Source organism: Littorina saxatilis, linkage group LG16 (genome assembly GCF_037325665.1).
Source record: "Littorina saxatilis isolate snail1 linkage group LG16, US_GU_Lsax_2.0, whole genome shotgun sequence".
NCBI classification, from domain to species: domain Eukaryota; kingdom Metazoa; phylum Mollusca; class Gastropoda; order Littorinimorpha; family Littorinidae; genus Littorina; species Littorina saxatilis.
The window spans coordinates 22,544,034-22,557,059 of record NC_090260.1 but is presented as its reverse complement, the minus strand read 5'-3'; the positions used below and the strand labels follow the sequence as shown (position 1 = coordinate 22,557,059).

The following is a 13,026-nucleotide window of genomic DNA, read 5'->3' as shown; positions in this document are numbered from 1 at the left end:
AGTTGTTACAAATTCAGTGTTATCGTAGGTTTTCTTCAATTTTCAAGACACAGACTTGGGATTTGGCATACTTTGCATGCACACCTTAGTTTTGTTTTATGGATTTGTTTGTATGTCAGTTGACGGTTGAGTAATTTTTTTATATAAAAAAATTTTACCCCCAAAATTCTGCATTTTAAATCATTTGTAGCCGATAAAATATTGACCTTAAAAGCTTTATCATAAAACAAAACCAAGATAAAAGACTGATGTACATGATATCAAAAAAATCTTTTTGTTCCTATTGTTGGAATCTAAAAAATCTTGTATAAAGCATATCGAAATTTCGCGTTACCATATTTGGCGTTTTGTTCATAAATTAATTTGCATAACAGTTGTGTGCCTTTTAAGATACTTTTCTTATTTTTCATCAATAGTATTGTCATTTATCTACTTTATGTCAAAATGGCATAACAATAGGGTAATTAGAAGCTTCACAACAAAAATAAACGAAAATACACCCTCCGCCAACCAGTACTGGGGCCTTAAAGAATCAGGAATACCTTTTAGAAACAGACAATGTCATTCTATTAATTAGTTTTTACCGAAACATACCCAGTGCCAGGGACTCCAATACCCCCCGCAAGTTAGGGGGAAGAATTTACCCGATGCTCCCCAGCATGTCGTAAGAGGCGACTAACGGATTCTGTTTCTCCTTTTACCCTTGTTAAGTGTTTCTTGTATAGAATATAGTCAATGTTTGTAAAGATTTTAGTCAAGCAGTATGTAAGAAATGTTAAGTCCTTTGTACTGGAAACTTGCATTCTCCCAGTAAGGTAGTATGTACTACGTTGCAAGCCCCTGGAGCAATTTTTGGCTCACGTAAGTGTAGCCTAGATGCGATGATAAACTTTGTCTGTCTGTGCGTGCGTGCGTGCGTGCGTGCGTGCGTGTGTGTGTGTGTGTGATAGAAACTTTAACATTTCCGAGTCTATGGATAAAGCTCGCATAAGAAGATTACGTCTCGGTCAAAAGGGTTTGACGTGTGTGATAGAAACTATTTGAAGACGTCACATTATGACGTAAGAGGGTTAGACGTCACGCAATTACTGAAAGTCTCGGTCATTGTTATTGTGAGCGGGCCGAGACTAGTTGGCAGATCCAGGGTCTTGCTTTCTTGCACAGTTTCACCTATGCTTACTCTGTGTGTGTGTGTGTGTGTGTGTGTGTGTGTGTGTGTGTGTGTGTGTGTGTGTGTGTGTGTGTGTGTGTGTGTGTGTGTGTGTGTGTGTGTATGTGTGACGGAGTGATTGAGTTTGTGTTACTGTTTGTCGATTTCTTACGTGAGCCTTGAAGGCTTCGCCTCTTGTTTTATTAGCGCTTTTGTGAACAAGAAACAATTAACAAGTGGCTCTATCCCATCTCCCCCCCCCCCCCCCCTTTCCCCGTCGCGATATAACCTTCGTGGTTGAAAACAACGTTAAACACCAAATAAAGAAAGAAAGGGACTCCAAACCCGATGTCGATCTTTCAAATGTTTTACGTTTTCATGTGGCGATTAGATCTAAAACTTCAGTGTAATAATACCATTTCTCATGCTAAAGTAAACAAGCAAAGATCGGGATCATTGAAAATACTTATTTCTAGTATTAACTTCGAATTCATCACTGGGAGCAACACAGAGAAATACCCAGTAGCTTCGAAAACGATGTCGATCGCTCGCATTCAGTGTTTACGTTTTTCTGTGGCGATTAAAACTCGAAATTCCGCATTTCACTACAATTTCGAATGCTGAAGAACAAACATCGCATCCATTTAAAATATATATTACCATTGTTAACTTCGATTTAACCACTAGGAGCATAAAAATAACAACCAACCTGAATAATTCCTAGTCTTTCAGACCTATGATATGAGACGAAAAACCGAGGTCCCTTCGTGTACACTACATTGGGGTGTGCACGTTAAAGATACCACGATTGACAAAAGGGTCTTTCCTGGCAAAATTGTATAGGGCCAACAAAACAAAAATTGTCTGTTTCTGGTCACCCGACCGACCCTAAATTTCGGCACCGACCCTAAACTTTTTTTTTCCAAACTCAAACATTTTTTTTTTTTTTTTTTGGTGGTAAAGGACAGGGTGAGAAAATGAACAACAAAAACGTGTGAAAACAAAAGTCCGCTGACGATTTGTAAATGTGTTGAGTGTCTTGTCTCTATGTATAGTGAATCCAGTCTCTTTGCACGATTTTTGAGTCACTTGAGAAAAAGTGACTCTATGTAATCGGTCAGTGTTAGTCTGTCCGGCCGGCCGTCCGTCCGGCCGGCCGGCCGGCCGGCCGGCCGTAGACACCACCTTAACGTTGGACTTTTCTCGGAAACTATCAAAGCGATCGGGCTCATATTTTGTTTAGTCGTGACCTCCAATGACCTCTACACTTTAACGATGGTTTCGTTGACCTTTGACATTTTTCAAGGTCACAGGTCAGCGTCAAAGGAAAAATTAGACATTTTATATCTTTGACATAGTTCATCGGATGTGATTGAAACTTTGTAGGATTATTCTTTACATCAAAGTATTTACATCTGTAGCCTTTTACGAACGTTATCAGAAAAACAAGGGAGATAACTAGCCTTTTCTGTTCGGCAACACACAACTTAACGTTGGGCTTTTCTCGGAAACTATAAAAGTGACCGGGCTCAAATTTTATGTGAACGTGACTCATTGTGTTGTGAATAGCAATTTCTTCCTGTCCATCTGATGCCTCATATAATATTCAGAACTGCGAAAGTGACTCGATCGAGCGTTTGCTCTTCTTGTTAAAGTTAGTTTTATTGGTCTACATTTGGGGTAAAAAAAAATAAAAATAAAAATAAAAAAATCCCGACCTACCGACCCTATTTTTTTTAGCCATGTTACCAGAAACAGACAAATTTTTTTTTTGGCCTTGGCATGTAGATAAAAATGTCCACCTAATACCCGTGTGACTTGGAATAACAGGCCGTGAAAAGTAAATATTCGCCTTAATTGGCTTGAGATTTACTGGCCGATGTGAATGCGTGATATATTGTGTAAAAAATTCCATCTCACACGGCATAAAGAAATCCCTGCGCCTTGAGGTATGTGCGCGATATAAATTGCATATAATAATAAATCTAGATATATATCGAGCAGAGATCCATCCATTTCTGCTTCATCGGAAGTAAGCTGGACACAAATATTGCATTCGTTGGCGCTGTGCGAGACCTCGCAAGCAGTATTATGTAGCGGCGCGCAGAGTTGGCGATCCCCTTGCTACAGTATCTCTGATTTAAACTTGACAGTTATTTCCAAACATCATGGATTCTGCTATTTCCAGTATGCTTTATTCAAGGACCAAAAAAAAAAAGAAAAAAAAAAGACTTGATCTGTCCGCAGGAAGAAGAGGAAGAAGAGGACATGCAGCGTGACGAGATCTTTCTGCAAGATAACAATAATGCTGCGCAGCGGAATCAAAACTCGTGCAGCAGCGGCAGCACACCAACTCTGGGCACAGACAGCGATGATTCCGTCTCCAGCAGGGCAAAGAGACTCGTGGAAGAAATTGAAGCCAGATGTAAACGACCCAAGCTGAGCGAAGAGGAGAGGAAGCAGCGGAGACGGGAAACGAGCAGGGAGCACAGCAAACGCTCCGTGTTCCTGGGACAGCAGTGGGAGCGATGGGTCCAGCTGGTCACAGCACTCAACGTCAAATCAGACGAAATGCTGGCAGGGATTCTGCTCAACCTGTGAGGATTGTGTTTTCACTACACTCAATGCTCAGTTTACAAACATTATGAACAGACGGTTAAGCAAAATGACTATACAGTGGAACCCACCACCCCCCCCCCTTTTAAGACCTCCCATATTAAGACTCCCTTTTTTTTTAAGACCTTGTCTCCCCAGACTCTCAGTTCATATAACCTCTGTAAACATACCCCCATTTTCAGACTCCCTCCTTTTTAAGACCTGATTTTTGACTCACATGCGAAGCAAAAGTGAGTCTATGTACTCACCCGAGTCGTCCGTCCAGGAAAACTTTAACGTTGGATATTTCTTGAACACTATTCAGTCTATCAGTACCAAATTTGGCAAGATGGTGTATGATGACAAGGCCCCAAAAAACATACATAGCATCTTGACCTTGCTTCAAGGTCAAGGTCGCAGGGGCCATAAATGTTGCCTAAAAAACAGCTATTTTTGAGTCACTTGAGAAAAAGTGACTCTATGTAATCGGTCAGTGTTAGTCTGTCCGGCCGGCCGGCCATCCGGCCGGCCGTCCGTAGACACCACCTTAACGTTGGACTTTTCTCGGAAACTATCAAAGCGATCGGGCTCATATTTTGTTTAGTCGTGACCTCCAATGACCTCTACACTTTAACGATGGTTTCGTTGACCTTTGACCTTTTTCAAGGTCACAGGTCAGCATCAAAGGAAAAATTAGACATTTTATATCTTTGACAAAGTTCATCGGATGTGATTGAAACTTTGTAGGATTATTCTTTACATCAAAGTATTTACATCTGTAGCCTTTTACGAACGTTATCAGAAAAACAAGGGAGATAACTAGCCTTTTCTGTTCGGCAACACACAACTTAACGTTGGGCTTTTCTCGGAAACTATAAAAGTGACCGGGCTCAAATTTTATGTGAACGTGACTCCCAGTGACCTCTACACTTTGACGTCTGCTTCGGTGACCTTTGACCTTTTTCAAGGTCATAATATTCAGAACTGCGAAAGTGACTCGATCGAGCGTTTGCTCTTCTTGTTCACATTTTTCCCATTTTCTCTGAAGTTTTTGAGATTGAATACCTCACCTATATATGATATATAGGGCAAAGTAAGCCCCATCTTTTGATACCAGTTTGGTTTACCTTGCTTTGAGGTCAAGGTCACAGGAGCTCTTCAAAGTTGGATTGTATACATATTTTGAAGTGACCTTGACCCTGAACTATGGAAGATAACTGTTTCAAACTTAAGAATTATGTGGGGCACATGTTATGCTTTCATCATGAGACACATTTGGTCACATATGATCAAGGTCAAGGTCACTTTGACCCTTATGAAATGTGACCAAAATAAGGTAGTGAACCACTAAAAGTGACCATATCTCATGGTAGAAAGAGCCAATAAGCACTATTGTACTTCCTATGTCTTGAATTAACAGCTTTGTGTTGCATGACCTTGGATGACCTTGACCTTGGGTCAAGGTCACATGTATTTTGGTAGGAAAAATGTGTAAAGCATGTGAGTCGTATGGGCTTTGCCCTTCTTGTTTCACATTGAGATTGTTCATAAAAAATCTATTTGAAATTAAAAATACACGAACAAATTCAATAGGGCTGTCATTGTATTCCGTACATTTTCTTCAATCCAAAAAAATACAGATATGTCAGGTTTCTTCTGAAATTGGCTCAGGATAAAGAACAAAATCCATTGTACTACGTTTGCATACTTTGCAAAGACGAGAGCAAGTTCTTGTTCTTCAAGTTTTATTTAGCCAAGCCTTGCTACATGTAGTCTCAATAACTGGTTTTATTTAGCCAAGCCTTGCTACATGTAGTCTCAATAACTGGTTTTATTTAGCCAAGCCTTGCTACATGTAGTCTCAATAACTGGTTTTCAGCGTTCATCTTTTACTTACAGGCTGACAGATTGCAATATGGTGTGATATTGCTTTACGTGACTTTTGTTGAATATAAGTGTGTGTGTGTGTGTGTGTGTGTGTGTGTGTTTCTTGTGATTCTGTCTCCACTGGTTTAAGTCCAAAGGTCTCTGATTAGATGATGATTGTTGTGTATTCCTCAGATACTACGCTAGACCACATCGGCGAATTAAAAACTACTATCCGAAGACACCTGCACCCCGGAAACCTGCACAGTCTTCTGGTCCAAGGGCACCTGCACCCTCTTCTGGTGCAAGGACACATGCACCCTCCTCCAGTGCAAGGACACCTGCACCCTCCTCTAGAGCAAGGACACCTGCACCCTCCTCTGGTCAAAGGACACCTGCACTGTTCACCCCGTACACTGCACTTGATCTGTCCACTTGTGCACATGCACCGACCACAGGTACACCTGCACCATCCACTGCAGGCCGGGTGATTGGTGCGTGGGCACCTGAACCGCGGTCCAGAGCATCCAACATCTCTTCTTCAGAGCCCGTGTAAGTACTCAGATTAATCGTTGTAGCTCAGTGTATAGCACGGGACCTTTAATCCTCTAATCACGGCTTTATGTGCAGACGTAGGGATGGTATCCATGCCCCACTTCCTTGTCATTGTTTTGGCAGGTGAATATAATATATCTTGGTCATTCAGGGGCGAACGAGGGGGGGGGGGGTGCACAGGGTGCAGGTGCACCCCCCCTCCAGCAAAAAAAAAATAAAAAATTTGGAAAGCAGATTCTATGACCATTTCTAAGTTCAAATGGCACCAGATGGCACCATTTTGCTTCTTAGGGCCAAAAAAATTTCCGGGGGGGGCCCGGACCCCCCTAGCAAATTCGAGCGCGAAGCGCTCATCACATTCACTTTCGATTCAAAGTGTGTGTGTTTCTTGTGATTCTGTCTCCACTGGTTTAAGTCCAAAGCAACTGATCCGCCCCTGTCATTCTGCCCAAAGTGTAGGTGGGTGATTTCTTCAAAACTTGCACATGCCAGGGTTTAAGCAAGGCTGTTGTTTGCTGTTAGCTTTTCACTGGAAAGAAGCAATGTGCATTTCTCACAAATCGGATAGTAAAGTCAGTTATGGAAATGAAAAACAAATGTTCATATCCCAAGTGAGCTGCTTCTTCATCCCTCTAATTCTTCATAACTCATACAAATTGTACATTATATACATTATGCATGTCTGTATATTTTGTTGTATAAAGTGCACACTATAAATAGTGTTCTATTTGTGGCCAAGACTGGGGTCCGACACTCTGATTGGCTGTCTAGATTGTGCATCCTTGCTAATGAAATGATTCACCCCTAAACATGCATGTGGACACATAAACACACACACAGACACACATACACAGACACAGACACACACAGACACAGACATACACACATACACACACACACACACACACATATTTCCCCCGTCTCTCTCTCTCCCTCCCTCTCTCTCTCTCTTTCTCTCTCCTCTCTCTCCCTCCCTCTCTCTCCCTCCCTCTCTCTCTCTCTCTCCCTCCCTCTCTCTCCATCCCTCTCTCCCTCTCTCTCTCCCCCTTTCTCTCGCTCTTTTTCTCTCTCCCTCTCTCTCCCTCTCTATCTCTCTTTCTCTCTCTCTCTCTCTCTCTCTCTCTCTCTCTCTCTCTCTCTCTCTCTCTCTCACACATGCTCAACATGCACACATACAACTACAGGCAAACACACATACACACATTTCATTGTCAACTGGTTTGTTGGTAGGTTGATGACTTGTTTAATGTGTCTGTGCAGCGGACCAAAGAAGAAAGAAACAACACATCAGAGGTCACTGGCATTTCATGTGCCTGTCAACAGTCAACTCTACCGCAAGATACAGGCAGCGGACCCTAGGCGTACTCCAAGTTTTCATGAGGTTCAAGTCAAGTTTGAGCCCGAGGAATATGCCACAGACAGTAATCAACAATTTCAAGTGGTGCAAGTGAGATCTAATTTTGAACCAGCGGAATCGGCTGCAGACACTAATACTCCACATTTTGATGTGGTGCAAGTAAAAACTGAACCAGAGGAGTCTGCTACAGAGAGTACTTCCAGTTCTGATGTGGTTCAAGTAAAGCTTGAACCAGAGGAGTCTGCTACAGAAAGTACTTCCAGTTTTGATATTGTGCCAGTAAAAACTGAACCAGAGGAGTCTGCTACAGAAAGTACTTCCAATTTTGATGTGGTACAAGTTAAGCTTGAACCAGAGGAGTCTGCTACAGAAAGTACTTCCAGTTTTGATGTGGTACAAGTTAAGCTTGAACCAGAGGAGTCTGCTACAGAGAACGCTCCAAATGTCCATGTGGCGCAAGTAAACAGTGAACCGGCACAAGTTATGGAAGGTGAAGCAAGCACAAAACACAATTTGACGATGACCTGTGACACAAACAACACATTTTCACATGAGACTGCATCCAATGGTGTTGACGTACATATACAATGTGAACCAGAGGAATCTGTTGCTGACACTTTTGAAATAGAGATAGCATAATGTAACACAATGCCCCCCAGAGCGCCAGTATCGCCCACTAGAGAAGCCATACGCAGATTCCAGACAGGCCCATGATACTCCATGCTACCTACTTCTCTTTTGCTGTTGTGTTAACTACAATGCAAAATGACACCCATCTGTTTCTGGTCACAGTTTTACCTGCTTCTTGTTGCAGTGTATGTCACTTGTATTAACTACAATGCAAAATGACACCCATCTGTTTCTGGTTTTACCTGCTTCTTGTTGCAGTGTATGTCACTTGTGTTAACTACAATGCAAAATGACACCCATCTGTTGCTGGTTTTACCTGCTTCTTGTGGCTTTGTGTGTCTTCTTCTTCTGCGTTCGTGGACTGAAACTCCCACGTACACTCGTGTTTTTGCACGAGTGGAATTTTACGTGTATGGCCGTTTTTACCCCGCCATTAAGGCAGCCATACGCCGCTTTCGGAGGAAGCATGCTGGGTATTTTCGTGTTTCTATAACCCACCGAACTCTGACATGGATTACAGGATCTTTTCCGTGCGCACTTGGTCTTGTGCTTGCGTGTACACACGAAGGGGGATAAGCCACTAGCAGGTCTGCACATAAGTTGACCTGGGAGATCGGAAAAATCTCCACACTTAACCCACCAGGCGGCAGCGACCGGGATTCGAACCCTCGACCTTCCGATTAAGAGGCCGACGTCTTACCACCACGCCACAGCGCCCGTCTGGCACTGTGTGTCACTTGAACCTTTTTTTTTGTAAGAGATAAGTTAAACTATCAGTTTCTGAACCTACAGGTACATTATGGATCCAAGTGTACAGAATGTGAAACATGTAGTACAGGGATGTCGTTAAGCGTCGGACATCGGACATATAACGATGAAAATCCCCAAATGTCCGATTCACATTGCCGCATGTCGGTCAGATGTCCTATCGTTTTAGCCTGAGCGTGGTCATTGTCCGATATGTACTCCATTCCTTCGGGCAGCGCGATATTCGTTAATTTTCATTTCAAGATACAAATCTTCTAAAAGACCGAACGCTCTCGTGTTCAGCTGACACTGAAGTTGTCAGTGCCGCGTGCGGATCTTTTCTTTTGTCAGTGCGCCGTTTGGGTATAACCGTCTCGGTGCAGCGCACTGATCTAAAAATAGTGGATTCTTTTTAGATCAGTGCATGCTACAGGAGTACGGGAGACAACTCCAACTGACTAAATTTGTAGTCTGCTTTTGTTTTCGATACGAGACGAAGCACTGAACAGGGCCGGACCAAATGAGTTGTAAGGGGGGGGGGGGGGGGGGGGGGGGGTTCCTCCTTTTTTGGGGGGGCAAATCAGCGAAGGTGGGGGGGGGGGGGGGGGTACCTTTTTCTCATCGGATTTCACATTGAATAAAATTTGTTAGAGACACACACAAAATTTATTTAAAAAAAAAAAAAAAAAAAAAAAAACCACTCAAAGCAAGGTACATGCTCTTTCCAGGGGTGGGGTTCCGGAACCCCTGGAACCCCCCCCCCCCCCCCCCCCCTGGGTCCGGCCCTGCTGAATTATGCCGCTGAAAAAAAACTAAAGCCTGCAAAAGATCAGCATTAGATCAAACCGATCATTTTGTTTGTCAACTTTTATCCAAATCATGCAGTATTTAATCAAAGTAAGAGCTCTGAAGTTGTTCATGTTGGTTTTTTTGTGTGGTTTCTTTGAAACTAAACAAATACAACATTATACGCACACTGTGTTGATGTATTTACTATATTATGTGTGTGTTCTACAGCGCTCGCGCGTGGGTGTGGGTGTGGGTGTGTGTGTGTGGGCGCATGACTTTGGAACAATTCCATGGAATGTGTTATAAGCTATTTGGCGCAAATTCATAATGTCCTATTACACTTTCTGAAAGCGGTCAAATGTCCTATTGATGCTGAAGAACTCAGGACATTTGTCCTATAGGTATGAATTTGTAGCAACATCCCTGGTAGTACGGAAGATACATTGGATGACTTTAAAGTTACACATAGTTTTGCCTTTTGTTTTTAAGTTCCTGTGTGTGTGTGTGTGTGTGTGTGTGTGTGTGTGTGTGTGTGTGTGTGTGTGTGTGTGTGTTTCACCTGCCTGTGTATGCACTATATTGATGTCTGCATGTGTTAGAGAGAGTGTGTGTGTGTGTGTGTGTGCTCGCGCAGAATAATTTTCGATGCATCTTGGCATTATACACTCGGATGAATACTCTGTGCCGCATGCGTAAGTTAACAAACAATTAAACAAAAATGTTCCAATAATGATGTTTATGACATCAATAATCAAGAAGTGGGGGTTGGGCGTTTGCTAGGTAGTATGCCCTATGCACAGCTTTCGGCCCAAAGTAGGGGGTGGGCGTTTACTCAATACTGGGCATATACAAGGTAGTTTACGGTAGGGGCGCGGGCTTGGCCCGTTGTTTTTGTGCAGGGTGATGGGGCGGACGTTGGGTTGATGGTTTGTTCATTCCCAATTGCCAATGTTAATCAGTAGAGGTAAAAAAAAAAGACTGCGCTCTGATCGTCTGCTTGTGTTAATGTGCAGAAAAAGCAACAGCATGCGCTTAAAATGTATTCCCCATTTGGTCTGGTCAAAGTAATCAGTTAGGAACGGTCGGATAGGGGAAGAAACTCGATCAGTCTGTGTATTTCCCTGGCCATGCAGTTTTTACAGTTGTTTCCCTTGGATACATCGCCGTCACTATAACCTCGTTACAATACAATACAATAATAACTTTATTAATCTCTAAAAGAGAAATTGCATTGCTGAGCTTTTGTGTCCGTAATAAAACATACATAAAACATTCAAAAATAAACATTTGTTCTTTGTCATTCATACATTCTTGTGTTCTTATACATTTCTTCAATTCATACATCAATATTCTATCATAATTATGTACATACAGGGTGACACAAAAAAACAGATCTATCCCACCAAAAGTTTAATATTTTCTGAAATAATCAGCCGATTCTTTTATTTTTTCAGGTGAGCCAAGCTGAAATGATGTTCTAACAGCCCACCAAGTTTGAGCTTCAAGATGTCATGGACAACGGAGCATAAGACATTTATAGTCGAGGCCTATTTTCGGTCGAATTCTATCCAGACTGGTCAGCCGCAGATGTGACCCAGAGTGGTCCCCCTATTCACCGGACTTGAACCCCCCAGATTTTTATCTGTGGGGGTACCTCAAGGACAGGGTATATGGCAACAACCCCCAGACCATCCCTGATCTTAAGGCAGCAATAACAGCAGCTGTAAGAGCGATCCCACATCTGCGGCTGACCAGTCTGGATAGAATTCGACCGAAAATAGGCCTCGACTATAAATGTCTTATGCTCCGTTGTCCATGACATCTTGAAGCTCAAACTTGGTGGGCTGTTAGAACATCATTTCAGCTTGGCTCACCTGAAAAAATAAAAGAATCGGCTGATTATTTCAGAAAATATTAAACTTTTGGTGGGCTCTGTTTTTTTTGTGTCACCCTGTACATACCTGCGCTGGTCTTCGACGACAATTTTGCATCGGCGTTGAATAAATGATCGACCTAAAATAAATTGTCTACTTTGAAAATAAATATTTAAATTAAAAGATAAAATTTGAAAATAAAGAAAAATGATAGCTCAGATTGCACCAGATAGCTCCATTTTCCTTGTTTTTAATCAAAATGTTCCGGGGGGGGTGGGGAGGGGGTACGCCTCTGCCCCTGCGCCCCCCCTCCCCCTTTGTCTTCTAAATGACAGATTTTGAAGGCAGTTGGGTAATTTACTGGCTCAGGTTGCACCAGATCAGTATAATTTTCTTTGATGTGATCCAAATTTGTATTCTTAAATTACCTTTTTGGAAGGTGTATCAATTAGGGGCAGTGTGTCTTGGCTCAGATTGCACCAGATTGCTCCATTTTCCTTGTTTTTATCAATATTTTCCGGGGGGGGGGGGGGGGGGGAGGGGCTTAAAAATGATGTGATCTGCCCCTGCTGTGTGTAGGGTACAGTGTTGCAAACGCCCATTTGGACTAATGTTGTTTTGTTTTTTGTTTTTGAAGGAGCCGGCCTTTCTTTTCTAAGTGGCGATTTCAGAAAGTAGTGTAATTTGTTGGCTCAAGTTACACCAGATCAGTAAATTTTTCTTGTTTTGATCTAAATATGTCTTCTTAAATTTAATTTTTGGAAGGTGTATTAGGGGAAGTTTCTTGGCTTTGATTGCTCCATTTTCCTTGCTTGTATAAAAAATGTTGGGGGGGGGGGGGGGTGGGGGGAGGATGCCCCCGGACCCCCTAGGAGGTTCGAACACTTCACGCCCTCAACTAATCGCTTGGCGTCGTCGAATTGTCCCTGCTTTTGTTGCTCTGTAATCATGTTTCCGGTTGTCAGCATAGAGTGCGTCTGATTATATAACACCTGCAGTAGTGTGTGTGTGTGTGTGTGTGTGTGTGTGTGTGTGTGTGTGTGTGTGTGTGTGAAAGAGAGAGGAGGTCAGAGTGAGTGAGCATTTTAATTACGAATTTTATCAAATACATTTAGTTATTCAAACATAATTATATACTCAACATTTTGAAAACACGATGGTGAATTCATTTATCTGTACGTCGATGACGACTCTGCATGACGTTGTTGTTGTTGTTGTTGTTGTTAGCCTTTTGACTGTATGCAAGGGGTGTATGGATGTATGAGTCTGTGGATTTGTGTGTGTGTGTGTGTGTGTGTTTGTGGATTTCCAGCCATATGCGGACCAAATGGGGTCGTCCATCGCTATATCGCAGCAAATTGCAGACATCGGCCGAAAAATGCGACTATCTGCGGACGTCCTCAAATAGGCGGCCTTTGGTCCGCAAATTGCTGCAATATAGTGATGGATGTCCGCAAATAGCT

The 13,026-nt window shown here is 42.5% G+C and overlaps 2 protein-coding genes across 2 annotated transcripts in view; both read left to right on the top strand.

Annotated features, from left to right (window-relative positions):
* The window catches only part of LOC138950612 (coagulation factor V-like), a 391,727-nt gene that overhangs the window by 240,747 nt on the left and 137,954 nt on the right, over positions 1-13,026 (top strand). The gene's annotated exons all lie outside the window — the stretch shown is intronic.
* Positions 3,210-9,419, top strand: LOC138950615 (serine/arginine repetitive matrix protein 1-like). Its single transcript, XM_070322322.1, has 3 exons — positions 3,210-3,747; positions 5,807-6,163; positions 7,427-9,419. Exons 1-3 carry the CDS (start codon positions 3,419-3,421, stop codon positions 8,160-8,162), a joined length of 1,422 nt encoding a protein of 473 aa, XP_070178423.1. The 5' UTR covers positions 3,210-3,418; the 3' UTR covers positions 8,163-9,419.